General features: G+C 46.1%; 1 protein-coding gene across 6 annotated transcripts in view; it reads right to left on the reverse strand.

The window, feature by feature from the left end:
* Positions 1 to 425: 425 nt before the first annotated feature.
* The window catches only part of EPO (erythropoietin), a 105,634-nt gene continuing 85,802 nt past the window's right edge, over positions 426 to 20,257 (reverse strand). For all 6 annotated transcript variants that reach the window (XM_068273862.1, XM_068273863.1, XM_068273859.1 and 3 more), the window contains 4 exons: positions 16,107 to 16,228; positions 13,351 to 13,425; positions 6,553 to 6,717; positions 426 to 811 (listed from right to left, as the gene is read on the reverse strand). In XM_068273862.1, coding sequence (XP_068129963.1) covers positions 674 to 811; positions 6,553 to 6,717; positions 13,351 to 13,425; positions 16,107 to 16,208 — 480 coding nt within the window. In that variant the 5' untranslated portion in view covers positions 16,209 to 16,228 and the 3' untranslated portion in view covers positions 426 to 673. The remainder of the gene's footprint in view (positions 812 to 6,552; positions 6,718 to 13,350; positions 13,426 to 16,106; positions 16,229 to 20,257) is intronic.

Consider the following 20,257-nt stretch of genomic DNA (forward strand, 5'->3'; position numbering starts at 1 on the left):
CACCTCTGCTTATCTAATACATGGGGAAAAGTGGGAGACGGGACTGACTGTCAACATCAACTCTGTGTGTGTGAGCTGGCACAAGGTACATTATACATGATTTCTAGCTGTGCCCCTGCATGTTCAATTAGATCCACATAAAAAAGAACCACCAACTAGACTCAATGTAACTCATTTTAGCTTGTATGCAAATTTAATGCAAACCGTAGCAGCTTGGAATCAGGCCAATCAGAATTGCTGGCTTGTGCCCATCATTGGCCCAGTTCCATGTTGCATACAGTTTCCATTAAATTTGAAGGCAAACCAATTACAGGACCATATAAACCCTTCAACCATAAAACCATACAAACCATATTTAACCACATAAACCATAAGATCTTAGCAGTATTTTTGTAGTTTTAACTTCTTGAAACACACCAGCAAGGCACAAGAAAAATAGATTTATTTGACCCGGAAAAGATAAATACATAGAAATATTTACATTCTTAACTTAATAACAAATATAAACTATCTTCATACCTTTTTTTGACCTTGTTTTCAACTTTTGTATAACCAAATACACTAAAAAAAATGAGTGGCGCATGGAAGCGTGCGCTCTCGTCTGGCCTGTACAGTCTCTGCTGCGTGGAGTGGAGTCATGGTGAAAGTGCGGCTCGCTTATCATCATCGTCCATCATCTGTTCTGAGCACAAGCCGATATCATAAAAGCTCTGTATTTCCCTTGTAAAAAGTTCTTGTAAACAGCATAAAATTGTTTTAAAGTCCGTGCAGCAAATGTCCTTCCTTGTCTGTCGGAAACATTCACGTCTGCCTGCAGAAAATGGGGAAAAAAGATTTATTATACATTATGATTACAGTCTGGCATAATATGCAAAAAAAAAAACCCCTTTTCTCACAACTTCTTATTGCCCTTGTACGTAGCTATCCAACTTTCCATTTTCACAAAATTATGTAAGCTGTGTAAATACCACAATTCTGCTCCCACCATCTGGTAGTCATATAGCTAGTATTGGGTTGTATGAATGCCTTATATCTTGCTACCCTGTCCAATGAGAGAAACAGCAGTCTGAAGTTTAAACTTGATGCACACCTTTGAGGACTGTTGCCCGCAGGCATCACCGCAAGGGCCAACTAAGTATATAAAAAGCAACTCAAGGAGAAGGCTGCTATCAAAAAGGACAGGAACCCGAGTGCAGTCAACATGAGGAGATGCCTGCAATCAACAAGACAGGAACCAGAGTGCAGTCAATCTAAGAGAAACCGGCAATCAACAAAACAGGAACCAGAGTGCAGTCAACCTAAGAGAAGCCTGCAATCAACAAAACAGGAACCAGAGTGCAGTCAACCTAAGAGAAGCCTGCAATCAACAAAACAGGAACCAGAGTGCAGTCAACCTAAGAGAGGCCTGCAATCAACAAAACAGGAACCAGCGTACAGTCAACCTAAGAGAAGCCTGCAATCAGCAGGACAGGAACCAGAGTGCAGTCAACCTAAGAGAAGCCTGCAATCAACAAAACAGGAACCAGAGTGCAGTCAACCTAAGAGAAGCCTGCAATAAACAAGACAGGTAACAGAGTACAGTCAACCTAAGAGAAGCCGGGAATCAACAAGACAGGAACCAGAGAGCAGTCAACCTAAAGGTGGCCACACACGACACAATAAAATGATCTGATTCTGTGGCAATTCGATAAAAGCGATCGGATCTACCAAAAAAATCGAAAGCTTTTTTTCATTCGACTGAAAAATCCGAACGGATTTCCCTTTTTTTGCGATTTTTATCTATCAGGAATGCCAGATATTTTTCTTCAATTTCTCTAAAGATTGTATGGTGTGTGTTAGATTGTCAATTTATTAATATACACACCCAAGCAATTTTCTCAGAGTTTACAATCATTTTTATCATAATTGGGGAAACATTTTACTTAGGTGTGTGGTACATTGGTCATATTTTTGAAATGTTACAATCAGTCAGAAAAATTGGTTGCAATTCTAAAATTGATCAGATAGTTAAAAATTGTATGGTGTGTGGCCACCTTAAGAGAAGCCTGCAATCAACAAGACAGGAACCAGAGTGCAGTCAACATGAGGAGAAGCCTACAATCTACAAGACAGGAACCAGAGTGCAGTCAACTTAAGAGCAGCCTGCAATCAACAAGACAGGAACCAGAGTGCAGTCAACATGAGGAGAAGCCTGCAATCAACAAGACAGGAACCAATACAATACAATAACATTTGTAAAGCGCTTTTCTCCCATAGGACTCAAAGCGCATAGCTGTGTCTCAGATTAATACAGGGTTTCAGGCTGGGTTGTGTTACAGAGGAGATGGTCAGATGTTCATGAATGCCAGACTGAAAAGGTAGGTTTTCAGTTTAGACTTAAATGCTTCCAGGGATGGGGCTGTCCTGATTGGGTGTGGCAGGGAGTTCCAAAGTGTAGGGGCAGCATGACAAAAGGCTCTGTCTCCAAAGGTTTTGAGGTGGACTCTGGGGGTGACCAAGGTGTTACGTCCTTTTGATCTAAGATTGTGGGGGGTGTGATGTAGTTGCAACAAGTCCTTCAGGTATCCAGGGCCCAGATTGTGCAAGGATTTGAATGTCAGTAAGCCAATCTTAAACAGAATTCTCCATTTTATCGGTAGCCAGTGGAGTGAGCTCAGGGTTGGTGTTATGTGGCAATGGCGGGGTTGGCTCGTTAACAGCCTTGCGGCGGCATTCTGTACTAATTGCAGGCGGCGTAAGTCTTTCTTATGCAGGCCTGTGTAGAGGACGTTGCAGTAGTCTAACCTTGATGTGACGAAGGCATGAACTAGGGTTGGAAGATCCTCTGAAGGAATTAGGTGTTTAATCCTTGCAATATTCCTTAGGTGAAAGAAGGAATGTTTCACAACAGCTGAGATTTGATTCCTGAAGCTTAATTTCCCATCAATCAGTACTCCCAGGCTGCGCACACAGTCTGAGTTGTTCAGGTCTGAGCTCCCTATCCTTAGCGGTGTTGGTTGAGACTGGAGCTGCTTTGCTGTTGAGCCCTGGCCCTCGATAACAAGAACCTCAGTTTTGTCAGCATTAAGTTTTAGCCAATTATTATTCATCCACTCCTGAAGCTCAGCTAAGCATGCGTTTATTTGTGGAGTAGGGTCTGTGACATCAGGTTTGAATGACAAATATAGCTGGGTGTCATCAGCATAGCAATGATATGTCAGGCCATGTTTTTGTATGATTTCTCCAAGTGGCAGCATGTATATGGTGAACAGTAAAGGGGATAATATTGCGCCCTGAGGTACACCGTATTTTAGTGGTACAGGGTTGGAGAGGAAGGGCCCTAAGGCTACCCTTTGTGTTCTGCCAGCCAGGAAGGAGTTGAACCACCGGAGAACAATGCCATGTATGCCACAGTACTCTTGTAGCCTGTTGAGTAAGATTTCATGATCGACTGTGTCAAAAGCCGCTGAGAGGTCGAGCAAAATCAGGATGGAACATTGACCCTTGTCTCTTGCAATGAGCAGATCATTGCAAATCTGGGTGAGGGCTGTTTCATAGCTGTGATATTTCCTGAAACCAGATTGAAGAGGGTCAAGGATGTTGTTTCTGGAGAGCCTGGCTTCAAGTTGGAGGTAGACAGCCTTTTCAATAACTTTTCCCAGAAAGGGGAGGTTTGAGACAGGTCTGCAGCTGTTTAGAGCATCTGGGTCTAAGGATGGTTTCTTGAGTAGAGGCCTGACGATTGCTTCTTTCAGAGTAGAGGGAAACCACCCTTCTTGTAAGGAGCCGTTGACTATTTTGTGGAATGCCGGTGTAAATAGTTCAGGGCATTTCAACATGAACTTAGTGGGGCCAGGGTCCAGATCGCAGGTAGTCTGGCGAAGGTTTGAGAGGATATCCAAGATGTCTTTTTCAGTGATTACCTTAAAATCAGACCATGGTGGTAGGCTATTTTTGCACCTGTTATATGGCTCTGCATGGGTTTCTGGGGCTGTGAATTGAATGGCAGATCGTATGGAGGAGACTTTGTCTGAGAAGAAGTGGGCAAATTTCACGCACAGTTCCTGTGAAGGTCTGATGCTGGATTTCCTGCAAGATGGATTGCAGAGACTGTCAACCGTGCGGAAGAGTTGGGCAGGTCTGTTGGCTGCATTTGCAACCAGAGTGCAGTCAACCTAAGAGAAGCCTGCAGTCAACAAGACAGGAACCAGAGTGCAGTCAACATGAGGAGAAGCCTGCAATCAACAAGACAGGAACCAGGGTGCAGTCAACCTAAGAGAAGCCTGCAATCAACAAGACAGGAATCAGAATGCAGTCAACCTTAAAGAGAACCCGAGGTGGCTTTGTATAACGTTAGTGGGGCACAGAGGCTGGTTGGGCACACTAACACCAGCCTCTGTTGCCCCATGGTGTGTGTCAAAGACCCCCCTGCTCGCCGCTATACCCCCGCAATGCTGGCGACACGCAGCGTGTCGCCAGCACAATGTTTACCCTAGCGCTGTCTGTCAGCGCCGCTCCGCCGCCTCCTCCGCATCGCCGCTACCCGCCCTCGTCCCTTCCCTCACGCTGATTGGAGGGAAGGGACGAGGGCGGGTAGCGGCGATGCGGAGGAGGCGGGGGAGCGGCGCTGACAGACAGCGCTAAAGTAAACATTGTGCTGGCGACGCGCTGCGTGTCGCCAGCACTGCGGGAAGGATAGCGGCGAGCAGGGGGGTCTTTGACACACACCATGGGGCAACAGAGGCTGGTGTTAGTGTGCCCAACCAGCCTCTGTGCCCCACTAACGTTATACAAAGCCACCTCGGGTTCTCTTTAAGGTGGCCACACACCATACAATTTTTTAAAATATCAGTTCAATTCAAGAAAAGCAATCAATTTTTCTGAATAATTGTAAGATTTCAAAAATATGACCAATGTACCACACACACACACACGGAGACAGAGTGCGGCCAACATGAGAGGAAGCTGTAATCATTGAGAAAGGAACCAGAGTGCAGTCAAACTAAGAGAAGCCTGCAATCAGCAAGACCGGAGACAGAGTGCAGTCAACATCGAGAAAGGAACCAGATTACAATTAAAGTGGTGGCTCGAGAACAGCATTTTGAAGAAAAACCCAAAGACTTTGGCCAAGTTACACATAATAAAATATTCCAACAAACTCTTTTTTATATGGATTTTAACACACTTTAAACAAATGTGTAAGGGGTTTTCAGTAGACCTATGAACACACTTGTTGGGCAAATGCTAAATCCCTCTTATTTTGGAGCAATCACATCGCAACATTAAACACTCACCCCTTATTACTGGACATCCCACCGAGCAAGGTGGTGATCAAAGAGGTCCGGTGCCCACCAGCAGTGGAAAGTTTGTAATGGTACACTGTATTTATAAGGCCTCTTAGCTCCCGAATGCTGCATTTTGTTGAGACTCTTTTGGTTTCACGTGTGGTATTTGATGATGATGGAGATACAGTTTATGATACAACACATGAGCCACCTAAATAACATTTGCCTAGGATGCATATAGAACTAACACATCAACGAAGAAAAGCCATCCATATAGCAAAGCAAATAATAAATAAATAAAGCAAAAAACTCAATATGAATATCAATGCATTTAATAATGAAGAACAACCATAAAAACAATTAAAACCAAAGTACAGCGCATATAGACGTTATAAGTGAATCATAAAAGGGTAAACAACAATCTCCTAGTACCCAATAAAAATAATAGTAGTAATAAATCCGGAGTCTGTTGGTAAGACAGGTATCACCATAACCATCTGTACCACACCACCAACATCTCACACATAGCTAATGTCCATAAGGACCTGCTGAGTTATGGTAATATAATGTATACATGAATAAATGAGAAATACAAACACAGCGTGTGAGCAAGCGGAGTGGACACAGAAACCTCTATAAACAAGTGGAAAATAGAAAAATGTCTCACCAAGAGATGCCCCAGATATAAGAACGTCTGCTGCGCTGTCCCTCACATGTATCGCAGCCAAACTGCTGCTTCCTCTGAAGAAGCAGCAGTTTGGCTGCGATACATGTGAGGGACAGCGCAGCAGACGTTCTTATATCTGGGGCATCTCTTGGTGAGACATTTTTCTATTTTCCACTTGTTTATAGAGGTTTCTGTGTCCACTCCGCTTGCTCACACGCTGTGTTTGTATTTCTCATTTATTCATGTATACATTATATGACCATAACTCAGTAGGTCCTTATGGACATTAGCTATGTGTGAGATGTTGGTGGTGTGGTACAGATGGTTATGGTGATACCTGTCTTACCAACAGACTCCGGATTTATTACTACTATTATTTTTATTGGGTACTAGGAGATTGTTGTTTACCCTTTTATGATTCACTTATAACGTCTATATGCGCTGTACTTTGGTTTTAATTGTTTTTATGGTTGTTCTTCATTATTAAATGCATTGATATTCATATTGAGTTTTTTGCTTTATTTATTTATTATTTGCTTTGCTATATGGATGGCTTTTCTTCGTTGAGGAGATACAGTTTAATCTAGCATGAAAGGACAGATGGAAGAAGGTGCATCTCACCTTTACATTAATCCTGTCCAGAATGTTCTTCATGGTCTGCGCCCTGCTGGAGAACTTCTGTAGTGACAGCTGTAAATGGCAGTCTGAGAGGAACTTCGTGACGGTTGGAACAGTGTTGATAAATAGCGTAATCCCTTGCTGAACCTCTGCTCTCTGCTGTGAGATCTATGAGGAAATCAAACATGGTTAAGGTCACCTTATTTAGTTTGTTAGATATACTTCACTCTGTCAGCCCTTCTGAAATCAGTATTTTGGCTGAAGGAAGAGTCTGATCCAGCCAATGGGAACCCCGGGAATAAGATCATCTTGACAAAGTTACTGGCTCTGCTGCGCCTATGTCAATGTATTTGTTCTGTTTCCCTTCTGCTTTGTTTTACTACCCCTATACATACAGGCTTTGGGAGCTGAGGAACTCAGAGATCTCACCACCGAAATCCACAAGAGATAAAGAAGCAGGTGGTCAGAGTCTCCGGCTTCCACCAAGCACTGAAATATCACTTTTGGCTCCTAATGTGTCCCATTGGGACTTTATGGAAACTGAAAGAAAAAAACACAATAGATGCCTTAATGACCACCCTGTTATTATGTCATCTGGTGTTTTCATGGAAGTTAAACTGAGATCTGTTTATGGCTGTCTCTTGGCTTTGAAGTGGTGACGTCAGATGCCTTCCTGTCACCGTGTCATTGTCATCAGAGGAAGGGGATCCATTATGCTGATTAACTATCCCACCGCCACCTCTGGCTGCTCTATGTTCTGTTCTGCCTGTTCCTCACAGATAAAAAGTTTGTTTTATTGCACAACCGAGTTATCTAGACTTGTGTCTGCATTATACAACACTTTTGTCTTCTACTTACTTATTTACTACATTTTATTTAAGCAGTGGCGTAGCAATAGGGGGTGCAGAGGTAGCGACCGCATCGGGGCCCTTAGGCCAGAGGGGCCCCATGAGACTCACCCTTAACCACAAAATTAGCTCTATATTGGTCCTGTGCTGGTAATAATCACTTCTATAGGTGCTTTTATTAGTACTAATCATTAATAAACCCTTCCCCATCCCCTTCTTGCACCTCTGACACTGTGGAAATCATTGGCAGGTTTTGGTGCACCGTATCAATTGTTATGTATATAGTGCTTGGGGGGCCCCAATGTAAACCTTGCATCGGGGCCCCTAGCTCCTCAGCTACGCCACTGTATTTAAGTATCACTAAGATCTATCTGTATTCCTCACTGATCCAGGTTATGGTGCCTCACAGGAAACCTACATCTACATACACACGCGATATTGAAGTCGGTGGAGGTGGTCCCCTACCAGCGACCCCCGTCCAACCAGCGATCTGCCGGCAGACTTGTTTTCATCCCACCGCTGCCCCACCCGCCACGTGACTTTATATCTGAACCACATCATCGGCCCTCAGCTTCTCTGCATTGAAATTGAGCACAAAGTCAGCTGACTACGGGTCTGTAGAGTCCCGGCCCAGTGATGTCCCCCGAGGGATCAGGTTCTGATCCCTGTTGGATGACATCAGTCAAGTATGTATGGGCCTTCAGGCAGTTTTAACTGGACACCTGCTTGTGCTCCTCAAGATATTTTGGACCATGTGCAATTCACTTTTTCTCCCAAGTTTTCTCCTAAGTGATATTTTCACAATTTGTCATAAAATGCCTTTTTAAACCACCAGCAAGCAAGAAAATACTCAAAATAAATTTAATAGTACTTTTTTTCACCAACTTTTGGGTACTTTTCTAATTGTAAAATGCTGAAAAGTAAGTTTAATGAGAAGAAGAAAATTATCTCCTAGGCGATAACTTAGGAGAAAAAGTTAATTGCATATGGGCTTTGTCTCTCTCAGTAAGAGTGTTAGGGCTTGATTCACTAAGACAATAGCATGCCTTATCAAAGTTAACACACCCTTATCAGAGTAGCATAGCGAGCGCTACAAACTTATGCCTGCTAATTGGCAATGACGAGAGCTCCACTCGTCCTGCCCTGAGCCCCTGTGGGTTCATAGCACTTGCTATGCTACTCTGATAAGGCGTGTTAACTTTGATAAGGCTTGTTAACTTTGATAAGGCATGCTATTTGTCTTAGTGTATCAAGCCCATGGAATGGTATCCAGTTGAAACAGTCTTTTTTCTCTCTTGAAAAGTAAGTTCTATAATTTATAATAAGTAGTTATAGAAGGGATTCCTGCTGGAGCCACCAAGTTAAATAGGACTGACTATACAGGAAGTCCACATGGAACTTGGATTGGTAACTTACCACTAGAGTCTGTAAGGAAAGCCAATTAGTGCTTCAACCTGCCAGCCAATGAGATAGTAATATTTACCGTATTTTGCGCCGTATAAGACGCTCCGGAATATAAGACGCACCCAGGTTTAGAGGGCAAAATCCAGAGAAAAAAAAGATATATACTAAACCTGGTGCGTCCATGGTCCAGGAGAGTCTTGTACATGTTACCCCTCAAATGTTGTCCTCCTGTGTCCCATTGTCTCCCCATGTGTCCCCAATACCTGCCCCATGTGTCCTCTGTGTCCCTCATACATGCCCCATGTGTCCCCCATGCATGCCCTATGTGTCCTCTGTGTCCCCCATACCTGCCCCATGTGTCACCCATGCATGCCCTATGTGTCCTTTGTGTCCCCCATACCTGCCCCATGTGTCACCCATGCATGCCCCATGTGTCATCTGTGTGTTCCTCATACATGCTCCATGCCTGCCCTATATGCTTGCCCTATGTGTTCTCTGTGTTCCCCATACCTGTCCCATGTGTCCTCTGTGGCAACCGTGCATGTCCCATGTGTCCTCTGTGTGTCCCTCATGCCTACCCCATGTGCTTGTGTCCCCTATGTGTTCTCTGTGTCCCTCATGCCTGCCCCATGTGCTTGTGTCCCCCATGTGTCCTCTGTGTCCCTCATGCCTGCCCCATGTGATTGTGCCCCCCATGTGTCCTCTGTGTCCCTCCTGCCTGCCCCATGTGCCTGTGTCCCCCGCATGTGTGTAAATTGTGGCTGCACCCGACCGTTGCCTCTGCCCGCTCCCCATGCCTGCAATGTGTCGGCGTGTGTAATAAGTTCCCTCCCGCTGTGTGGATGATCTCTGTGTGCCCCCGCTAGTGTATAATATGCCCGCTCCCCCGCCTGCCTTATCTCCCTCCCCCATGTGGTTGCTGGCCCCCCCGGGTGTTAATCTGCAGCGGCTTACCTCTCCGCCATGCCCGCGAGGATTGGAGACTTCCTTCACAGCCGCGCATCTCGCTCTAGTGATCGGCATGTGATAATGACGCAATCATCACATGCCGATCACTAGAGCGAGATGCGCGGCTGTGAAGGAGGTCTCCAATCCTCGCGGGCATGGCGGAGAGGTAAGCCGCTGCAGATTAACACCCGGGGGGGCCAGCATTCACATGGGGGAGGGAGATAAGGCAGGCGGGGGAGCGGGCATATTATACACTAGCGGGGGCACACAGAGATCATCCACACAGCGGGAGGGAACTTATTACACACGCCGACACATTGCAGGCATGGGGAGCGAGCAGAGGCAATGGTCGGGTGCAGCCACACAGGCAGGGAATTCCCGACGTGGCGGCGGGTCGCGGTCCGTATCGGCGGGCGTTTCTAAGTCGGGGATTCCCTGCCTTTGCCGTATAAGACGCAGTTACTTTTTCCCCCTATTTTTTGGGGAGAAAAAGTGCGTCTTATACGGCGAAAAATACGGTACACCAGCATGCAGATTTAATGCAAATTGGAAATTGGGCCACATTAAGTAATTCTTCCTGATTTTGACTGGACAAGCTCTAAGCTGCATAAACTTTGTACATCAGAGTTATTCACATCGGCCGTTGACCATCTCCAGAAGGCAATTTTTAACCTTTCACTGACCTTCTCTAGTCTTAGTGGGCCTACAAATAGAGATGTCGCGAACCTCCGATTTGCGAACTTTCGCGAACCGCAATAGACTTCAATGGGGAGGCGAACTTTGAAAACTGGAAACACTCATGCTGGCCAGAAAAATAATAGAAAACATGTTTCAAGGGGTCTAATACCTGGAGAGAGACGTGGTTAAACGGAATACACATCAAAAGTCCCAGAAAAAAATCTGGATTTAACACAAAGCAGTGTTTTAAGGTCAGCAATCTCATTGAATGTACAATTGCAGACCTACATTACTTTACAACATCAGGAAGTGTATTCCTCCCTCATTCCCTCCTCCCGGAGGGAGGAGGGTCTTTGTCTTCCAGGGAATTGTAGGATTTTAAAAGCCAGTTTACATACCTTGGCCGGGAATTGAACTCAGGTCTGAGTGCTTGGTAGGTAGCTCTCTTCACCACTATACCACCACCAACACTACATGCTGAAGCCAGCCTAGCATGTACCATTATGATATATCCAAGAGAAAAATGAGCTTGCTTAAGGATTTGTAGGATGTCAAAAGCCTACTCACATTGGCCAGGAATCGAACCCAGGCCTACTGCTCTGTAGGCTGCTATCCTAACCATTATACCACCAACACAACACACTACAATGCTACATGCTGAAGCCAGCCTAGCATGTACCATTGTGATATATCCAAAAGAAAAATGAGCTTGCTTAGGGAATTGTAGGATTTCAAAAGCCAACTCACATTGGCCAGGAATCAAACCCAGGCCTACCGCTCTGTAGGCTGCTATCCTAACCATTATACCACCAACACAACACACTACAATGCTACATGCTGAAGCCAGCCTAGCATGTACCATTATGATATATCCAAGAGAAAAATTAGCTTGCTTAGGGATTTGTAGGATTTCAAAAGCCAACTCACATTGGCCAGGAATCAAACCCAGGCCTACCGCTCTGTAGGCTGCTATCCTAACCATTATACCACCAACACAACTAATTTTTCTCTTGGATATATCATAATGGTACATGCTAGGCTGGCTTCAGCATGTAGCATTGTAGTGTGTTGTGTTGGTGGTATAATGGTTAGGATAGCAGCCTACCATGCGGTAGGCCTGGGTTCAATTCCTGGCCAATGCATGTGAGTTGGCTTTTGAAATCCTCCAAATCCCTGAGCAAGCTCATTTTTCTCTTGGATATATCATAATGGTACATGCTAGGCTGGCTTCAACATGTAGTGTTGGTGGTGGTATAGTGGTGAAGAAAGTTGCCTACCAAGCACTAAGACTTGGGTTCAATTCCCGGCCAAGGTATGTAAGCTGGCTTTTGAAATCCTACAATTCCCTGGAAGACAAGACCCTTCTCCTCCGGAGAAGGAGGAAGTAGAGAGAGAGGGAGCTGTGGTGGGGTGCTATATAAGGAATAACAATCAGCCAGGAGCAAGCTAATGAGCCTAACTAAGTTTTCCCTAGCAGAGTCTGTCAGCAGCTGTCCCTTAACTAATTACTGTAGGCAGACAACTGAGTAAAACGGCTGAAGAACCTTGCCTTTTATAAGAGGGGGTGGGGCTCCAGGAGTGAGTGCAGTCTGATTGGCGACAATGTGCCTGCTGACTGTGATGTAGGGGGTCAAAGTTGTGCTCAGTTTAGCATTATGGGGGCGAATCGAACTTCCGCAAACCACCTAAAGTTCGCCTGGAACCGTTCGCGGGCGAACTGTTCGGGCCATCTCTACCTATAAACCTGTCTCTAATTTTCATTTTAATAGGAGCTATTATTTGTATGGGGTTCTTTGCAAAGCTGGTGGATGACAGGTGGAGTCAGCTGTAAGCTTCATTTTGCTTATTGGATTGTATTGTGTGACTGGTTCATACAGACAGTGAGATGGTTTTAGATCAGGCATTAACCATGTGGTTCAGTACCCACCCTCCCCTCTTTCCATCCCCATTCCCCTCACCCACCACTACTCAGATGCTGTACTGCTTCAGGATAGCTGTACTGTGCGGCATAGTTAAAACTATGCTGCACTCGTGGCTGCCTAAGCCTGATGCAGCATAGCTTTAACGCCAGACTGATCCTGTGCACGGGAGAAACAGCACGTCCCTGCCATCTCAGATCTCTGCTATCTAAAGACACCAGAGCTCCGTAACAGGAGCCGTTTTCATTGACTCCTGATCACTATGAGCCAATGACAGGAAGTGTAAAAAGAAAAAAAAAGGCTCTGGTCCTTACAGGGACCAGAGCCTGCGGTCCAGAATCTGTTAATGAAGCCAAATGGGAGCACCTATAAACACTTTGGGTGTTGGCAGTTGATGTGTTCAAAGCATACCTGATGTGGGGAGGAGGTGGGGGGAAGTTATGCTCAGCTTAGTAGCTGAAAGGATATGGATGATCCAGAGGCTTCTTGGATCCCTGTAAACCCCACCGTTCCAGTGCAGGTTCCCTCATCATCTTCCTGCTGTGCTACATGTACGAGCATGTCCAGACTGGGCATGTGCAAGTAAGTTCCACAAATACCCAGTAAAATGAAACTGCTCATGCATGGTTTTTTTCTGAAGTGTGCAAGTTCTTCATTCTACTGGGCATGTGTGGAACTTACCCACACATGCTCGGTCCAGATGTGCTCATCCAGCCTCATGGCCAGAGGAAATGTATTCAAACAGATATTGTTGAGTAGGTATAGAGGTACTCTGCGCTGTAACGGTGGGCTGTAGGGGAAGCCTCTGGACCATCCAGAAACGTCCCACTACCGAGGTAAGCATTTAACGTTTTTAACTTCAAGCTTCCTTTAAGAACCCACATATGATAAATACATGCAATATCTTCCAGCCCACAAATACCTGGCCGTTTGAAAGGATAGGTGAAAATCCACAGCTACACAGACATATACAAAATGTATATAAAAAAGAGGTTATTACCTACCTGTAGCTTCCTCCATTCCATGTTCATGGATGGTTCTGGTAGGATGACGTCCTCTGGAAAGTCACATGCAACATTCTATATAGGAGAACAAGGAGGAGCCTATAACAGTGAATTGAAATCAGTGCAGTTTGATATATAGGGGTTCATTTACTAAAATTCTCCTGAATTGGATAGCACTGGAGGACATACAGTAAATGATGCAAGCGTCCTAGACTGAACTTCTCAAAAATTGTCCACTATTATAATATTCACCCAGATAATATAAACTCAAATGTAAATAAATGAAAAGAATGTAATTTATAAAAATTATCTTTGTTCCCACTGTTCCCCTTTAAGTGGATCCGAGATGAACTTTTACTCGTTGCATAATTGTGTTCATTTCCTATTGTTTATAGGGCATTCCTCAAGCCAAATACTTTTTTTTTTGTTTTAACCTTCCTGGCGTTCGGGGTAAGCCGCACAGGAGGTTTTCTCTGGCCCTGCTGGGCCGATTTGCATTATTTTTTTTTTCAACATGCAGCTAGCACTCTGCTAGCTGCATGTGCACTCCGATCGCCGCCGCTCCGCGCCGATTAGCCGCTGCTCGCCGCGCCGCCCCCCCCCCCCCCCAGACCCCGTGCGCTACCTGGCCAATCAGTGCCAGGCAGTGCTGAGGGGTGGTTCGGGACCCCCAATGACGTCGGTGACGTCATCCCGCCCGTCGCCATGGCGATGGGGCAAGCCCTCCAGGAAATCCCGTTCTTTGAATGGTATTTCCTGATTGGAGATCGCCGGAGGTGATCGAAGAGGGTGGGGGGATGCCGCTGCACAGCGGCTATCATGTAGCGAGCCCTGGACTCGCTACATATTTAAAAAAAATAAAAGTTAAAAAAAAACTGCTGCGCTGCCCCCTGGTGGTTTTTAATAGACCGCCAGGAGGGTTAATACTCGAATTCCCTATAAACTAAACAAGCCTCGCCCACAGCATTTCAGAGAGCCTTGGCATTTTCAGACAGTAGCAAGGGATCATGGGAGCTCAGTCTGGGCAGGAGGAGGGGGAGGTATTACTAGCCAGAGATTTCAGAGGCGGAGGGGAGGGGGATTAGGTTTTTTTTTACAGTCTGAGTGCTGATGGTGCAGATAAGCCTGCCTCTGTGTAATGTTTACAGACAACATGGCTGCTGTCATTGTATCACAGGAAGAAATAATCATATTCTATTGAAGCTGTTTGCAGCTAGATATGCTGTGTAAACTATCTAAACTTTAGATAAGATATATGGAGCTTGATTCACAAAGCCGTGCTAACTGTTTAAAACTGCAAATTGCGCGCGCAAAAGTCCGCGATCGCGCGAATCGCGGCACTTTGCGCGCGCAAAAGTCTGCGAGCGGCACTTCACGTGCTAACTGTTTAGCACACTTATGCTAAACCGCACGGCTTTGTGAATCAAGCCCATAGACTAGTTACTTGTTATAGTTCGTTTTTCATCTCAGATCCGCTTTAAAGTTACCCTGAACAGACCTAAAAAGTGCCAAACTGAACTTACCTGGGGCTTCCTCCAGTCCCCCCTAGTCTGGGAGTCATGCGCAACTGGTTATGCAGGGTCCGGGTGCGCGGGCGAGACGCATTTGCGCATGACTCAAAGTCAAGTTGCTCACAGAGTTCCTGTGAGCCGATCAGAAGCCGCTTTCATTGGTTCCTGACCGTGTCTATCAACGTAAGCCAATGGGAGTTGCTTACATTGAAATATACGCCCTGCCAGGCAGATCAGCATCAAAACAGGCCATAGATTTCAATTAGCATCATCCTTAAGAGGTTTTTTAATACCCCAATATCATCATCATCATCATTCTATCCCCAAGGCATTATCCTAGCATGAGTGAAGATCCTGTCTAGAAGAACTCATGGAGAAGCATGTGATTTGTTAGACCATGTGATAGATTTGCAAAGCTCTGATTTGCTGTGATCACATCCTGCTTTAGCACATGATCCTGATTAACAAATCAGAGACTTGCATATCGATCACCTGACCAAACTGATCACATGCTTCTCCATGGGCTCGATTCACAAAGCGGTGATAACCCAGTTAAAGACTTTAGACGTGATAACCATTTTATCATGCCTAAACTCAGTTTAGGCATGATAAGTTTAGGCATGATAAGTTTAGGTGTGATAAGTTTAGATAAGTTTAGATCGCAAAGTCCTGCATGCAAAGCAGCGCCATTAAACTCTATGCGACGTTTCGCGCACCAGACTTTGCTAGCGCAAAACTTTTGATCAGCTGTGCACTGCGGTGCTAACCCAGTTGGTACTATAGTTATCATGCCTAAACTTATCATGCCTGAACTTATCACGCCTAAACTTATCACACCTAAACTTATCACGCCTAAACTTATCCCACCTAAACTTATCATGCCTAAACTTATCACACCTAAACTTATCATGCCTAAACTTATCACGCCTAAACTTATCACGCCTAAACTTATCACGCCTAAACTTATCACGCCTAAACTTATCACACCTAAACTTATCATGCCTAAACTGAGTTTAGACGTGATAAGGGGCATTTCACCAGCGTGCTAACAGTTTGCACCGCTTTGTGAATAGGGCCCCATGTCTTCTCCTAGACATGACCATCACTAATCAGAGACTTGCATATCAGTCACCTGACCAAACTGATCACATGCTTCTCCATGTCTTCTCCTAGACATGACCACCCCTGCCTAGCATCAGAGTGGTGCATATTGCTCTCCATCCCCCTCCGCTCCTGATCGCTTACCATGACGTTATCCTCATCGGTAGCTGCCGTGATGTAATTGTTGAGAACTCTCCTGTCACACATCGGCTGCGGAGTAACAAGCTTCACATTAACCAGCAACATCTGTAGCAGAATAAGTAAATCTAGAATGGGGACAAAAACACAGAGTTTATGTCAGTAGCCATAGTGTTATCACTCTACCAACAACAACACTACATACAGTACCAGGGCAGAGGCAGCAATTCCTACAGTGCAGTGGTAGCAGGAGAAGAATAGGAGGAGCAGTTGCAAGTGTATACACGGTACAAACATGGCAGCTACTGCAGTACAAAGGCATGGGGGTAACCGCAGGCCACGTGAAGGGCATGGGGGTAACAGTTCACATGAAGAGTATGAGGGTAACAGCAGTCCACATGAAGGGCATGGGGGTAACAGTTCACATGAAGGATATGAGCGTAACAGCACTCCACATGAAGGGCATGAGGGTAACAGCAGTCCACATGAATGGCATGAGGGTAACAGCAGTCCACATGAAGGGCATGGGGGTAACAGTTCACATGAAGGATATGAGGGTAACAGCACTCCACATGAAGGATATGAGGGTAACAGCAGTCCACATGAATGGCATGAGGGTAACAGCAGTCCACATGAAGGGCATGGGGGTAACAGTTCACATGAAGGATATGAGGGTAACAGCACTCCACATGAAGGGCATGAGGGTAACAGCAGTCCACATGAATGGCATGAGGGTAACAGCAGTCCACATGAAGAGTATGAGGGTAACAGCAGTCCACATGAAGGGCATGAGGGTAACAGCAGTCCACATGAAGGGTATGAGGGTAACAGCAGTCCACATGATGTGTATGAGGGTAACAGCACTCCGCATAAAGGATTTGAGGGTAACAGCAGTCCACACGAAGGGGATGAGGGTAACAGCAGTCCACATGAAGAGTATGAGGGTAACAGCAGTCTACATGAAGGGCATGAGGGTAACAGCAGTCCACATGAAGGGCATGAGGGTAACAGCAGTCCACACGAAGGGGATGAGGGTAACAGCAGTCCACACGAAGGGGATGAGGGTAACAGCAGTCCACATGAAGAGTATGAGGGTAACAGCAGTCCACATGAAGGGTATGAGGGTAACAGCAGTCCACATGAAGGGCATGAGGGTAACATCAGTCCACATGAAGGGCATTAAGGTAACAGCAGTCCACATGAAGGGCATGAGGGTAACAGCAGTCCGCATAAAGGATATGAGGGTAACAGCACTCCGCATAAAGGATATGAGGGTAACAGCAGTCCACATGAAGGGCATGAGGGTAACAGCAGTCCACATGAAGGGTATGAGGGTAACAGCAGTCTACATAAAGGTTTTGAGGGTAACAGCAGTCCACATGAAGGTTATGAGGGTAACAGCAGACCACATGAAGAGTATGAGAGTAACAGCAGTCCACATGAAGGGCATGAGGGTAACAGCAGTCCACATGAAGGTTATGAGGGAAACAGCAGTCCACATGAAGAGTATGAGGGTAACAGCAGTCCACATGAAGTGTATGAGGGTAACAGCAGTCCACATGAAGGACATGAGGGTAACAGCAGTCCACATGAAGGGCATGAGGGTAACAGCAGTCCACATGAAGGCCATGAGAGTTACAGCAGTCCACATGAAGGGCATCAGGGTCACAACAATCCACATGAAGGGTATGAGGGTAACAGCAGTCTACATGAAGGGTATGAGGGTAACAGCAGTCCACATGAAGGGTATGAGGGTAACAGCAGTGCACATGAAGGGCATGAGGGTTACAGCAGTCCACATGAAGGTCATGAGGGTTACAGCAGTCCACATGAAGGGCATGAGGGTAACAGCAGTCCACATGAAGGGCATGAGGGTAACAGCAGTCCACATGAAGGGCATGAGGGTTACAGCAGTCCACATGAAGGGCATGAGGGTTACAGCAGTCCACATGAAGGGCATGAGGGTTACAGCAGTCCACATGAAGGGCATGAGGGTAACAGCAGTCCACATGAAGGGCATGAGGGTTACAGCAGTCCACATGAAGGGCATGAGGGTAACAGCAGTCCACATGAAGGGCATGAGGGTAACAGCAGTCCACATGAAGGGCATGAGGGTAACAGCAGTCCACATGAAGGGCATGAGGTTAACATCAGTCCACATGAAGGGCATGAGGGTTACAGCAGTCCACATGAAGGGCATGAGGGTTACAGCAGTCCACATGAAGGGCATGAGGGTTACAGCAGTCCACATGAAGGTTATGAGGGTAACAGCAGTCCACATGAAGGGCATGAGGGTAACAGCAGTCCACATGAAGGGCATGAGGGTAAGAGCAGTCCACATGAAGATTATGAGGGTAACAGCAGTCCACATGAAGGATATGAGGGTAACAGCAGTCCACATGAAGGGCATGAGGGTAACAGCAGTCCACATGAAGGGCATGAGTGTAACAGCAGTCCACATTAAGGATATGAGGGTAACACCAGTCCACATGAAGGGCATGAGGGTTACAGCAGTCCACATGAAGGGCATGAGGGTAACAGCAGTCCACATGAAGGGCATGAGGGTAACAGCAGTCCACATGAAGGGCATGAGGGTTACAGCAGTCCACATGAAGAGCATGAGGGTTACAGCAGTCCACATGAAGGGCATGAGGGTAACAGCAGTCCACATGAAGGGCATGAGGGTTACAGCAGTCCACATGAAGGGCATGAGGGTTACAGCAGTCCACATGAAGGGCATGAGGGTTACAGCAGTCCACATGAAGGTTATGAGGGTAACAGCAGTCCACATGAAGGGCATGAGGATAATTGCAGTCCACATGAAGGGTATGAGGGTAACAGCAGTCCACATGAAGGGTATGAGGGTAACAGCAGTCCACATAAAGGATATGAGGGTAACAGCAATCCACATGAAGTGTATGAGGGTAACAGCAGTTCACATGAAGGGCATGAGGATAACAGCAGTCCACATGAAGATTATGAGGGTAACAGCAGTCCACATGAAAAGTATGAGGGTAACAACAGTCCACATGAGGGTAACAGCAGTCCACATGAAGGGCATGAGGGTAACAGCAGTCCACATGAAGTGTATGAGGGTAACAGCAGTCCACATGAAGGGCAAGAGGTTAACAGCAATCCACATGAAGAGTATGAGGGTAACAACAGTCCACATCAAAAGTATGAGGGTAACAGCAGTCCGCATGAAGGGCATGAGGGTAACAGCAGTCCACATGAAGGGCATAAGGGTAACAGCAGTCCACATGAACGGCATGAGGGTAACAGCAGTCCACATGAAGAGTATGAGGGTAACAGCAGTCCACATGAAGGGCATGAGGGTAACAGCAGTCCACATGAAGGGCATGAGGGTAAGAGCAGTCCACATGAAGATTATGAGGGTAACAGCAGTCCACATGAAGGATATGAGGGTAACAGCAGTCCACATGAAGGGCATGAGGGTAACAGCAGTCCACATGAAGGGCATGAGGGTAACAGCAGTCCACATGAAGGGCATGAGTGTAACAGCAGTCCACATTAAGGATATGAGGGTAACACCAGTCCACATGAAGGGCATGAGGGTAACAGCAGTCCACATGAAGGGCTTGAGGGTAACAGCAGTCCACATGAAGGGTATGAGGGTAACACCAGTCCACATGAAGGGCATGAGGGTAACAGCAGTCCACATGAAGGTTATGAGGGTAACAGCAGACCACATGAAGGGCATGAGGGTAACAGCAGTCCACATGAAGGTTATGAGGGTAACAGCAGTCCACATGAAGAGTATGAGGGTAACAGCAGTCCACATGAAGGGCATGAGGGTAACAGCAGTCCACATGAAGGTTATGAGGGTAACAGCAGTCCACATGAAGAGTATGAGGGTAACAGCAGTCCACATGAAGTGTATGAGGGTAACAGCAGTACACATGAAGGGCATGAGGGTAATTGCAGTCCACATAAGGGGAATGAGGGTAACAGCAGTCCACATGAAGGGTATGAGGGTAACAGCAGTCCACATAAAGGATATGAGGGTTACAGCAGTCCACATGAAGTGTATGAGGGTAACAGCAGCCCACATGAAGGGCATGAGGATAACAGCAGTCCACATGAAGAGTATGAGGGTAACAACAGTCCACGTGAAAAGTATGAGGGTAACAGCAGTC

The sequence above is a fragment of the Hyperolius riggenbachi genome, chromosome 3 (genome assembly GCF_040937935.1).
Source record: "Hyperolius riggenbachi isolate aHypRig1 chromosome 3, aHypRig1.pri, whole genome shotgun sequence".
NCBI lineage: Eukaryota > Metazoa > Chordata > Amphibia > Anura > Hyperoliidae > Hyperolius > Hyperolius riggenbachi.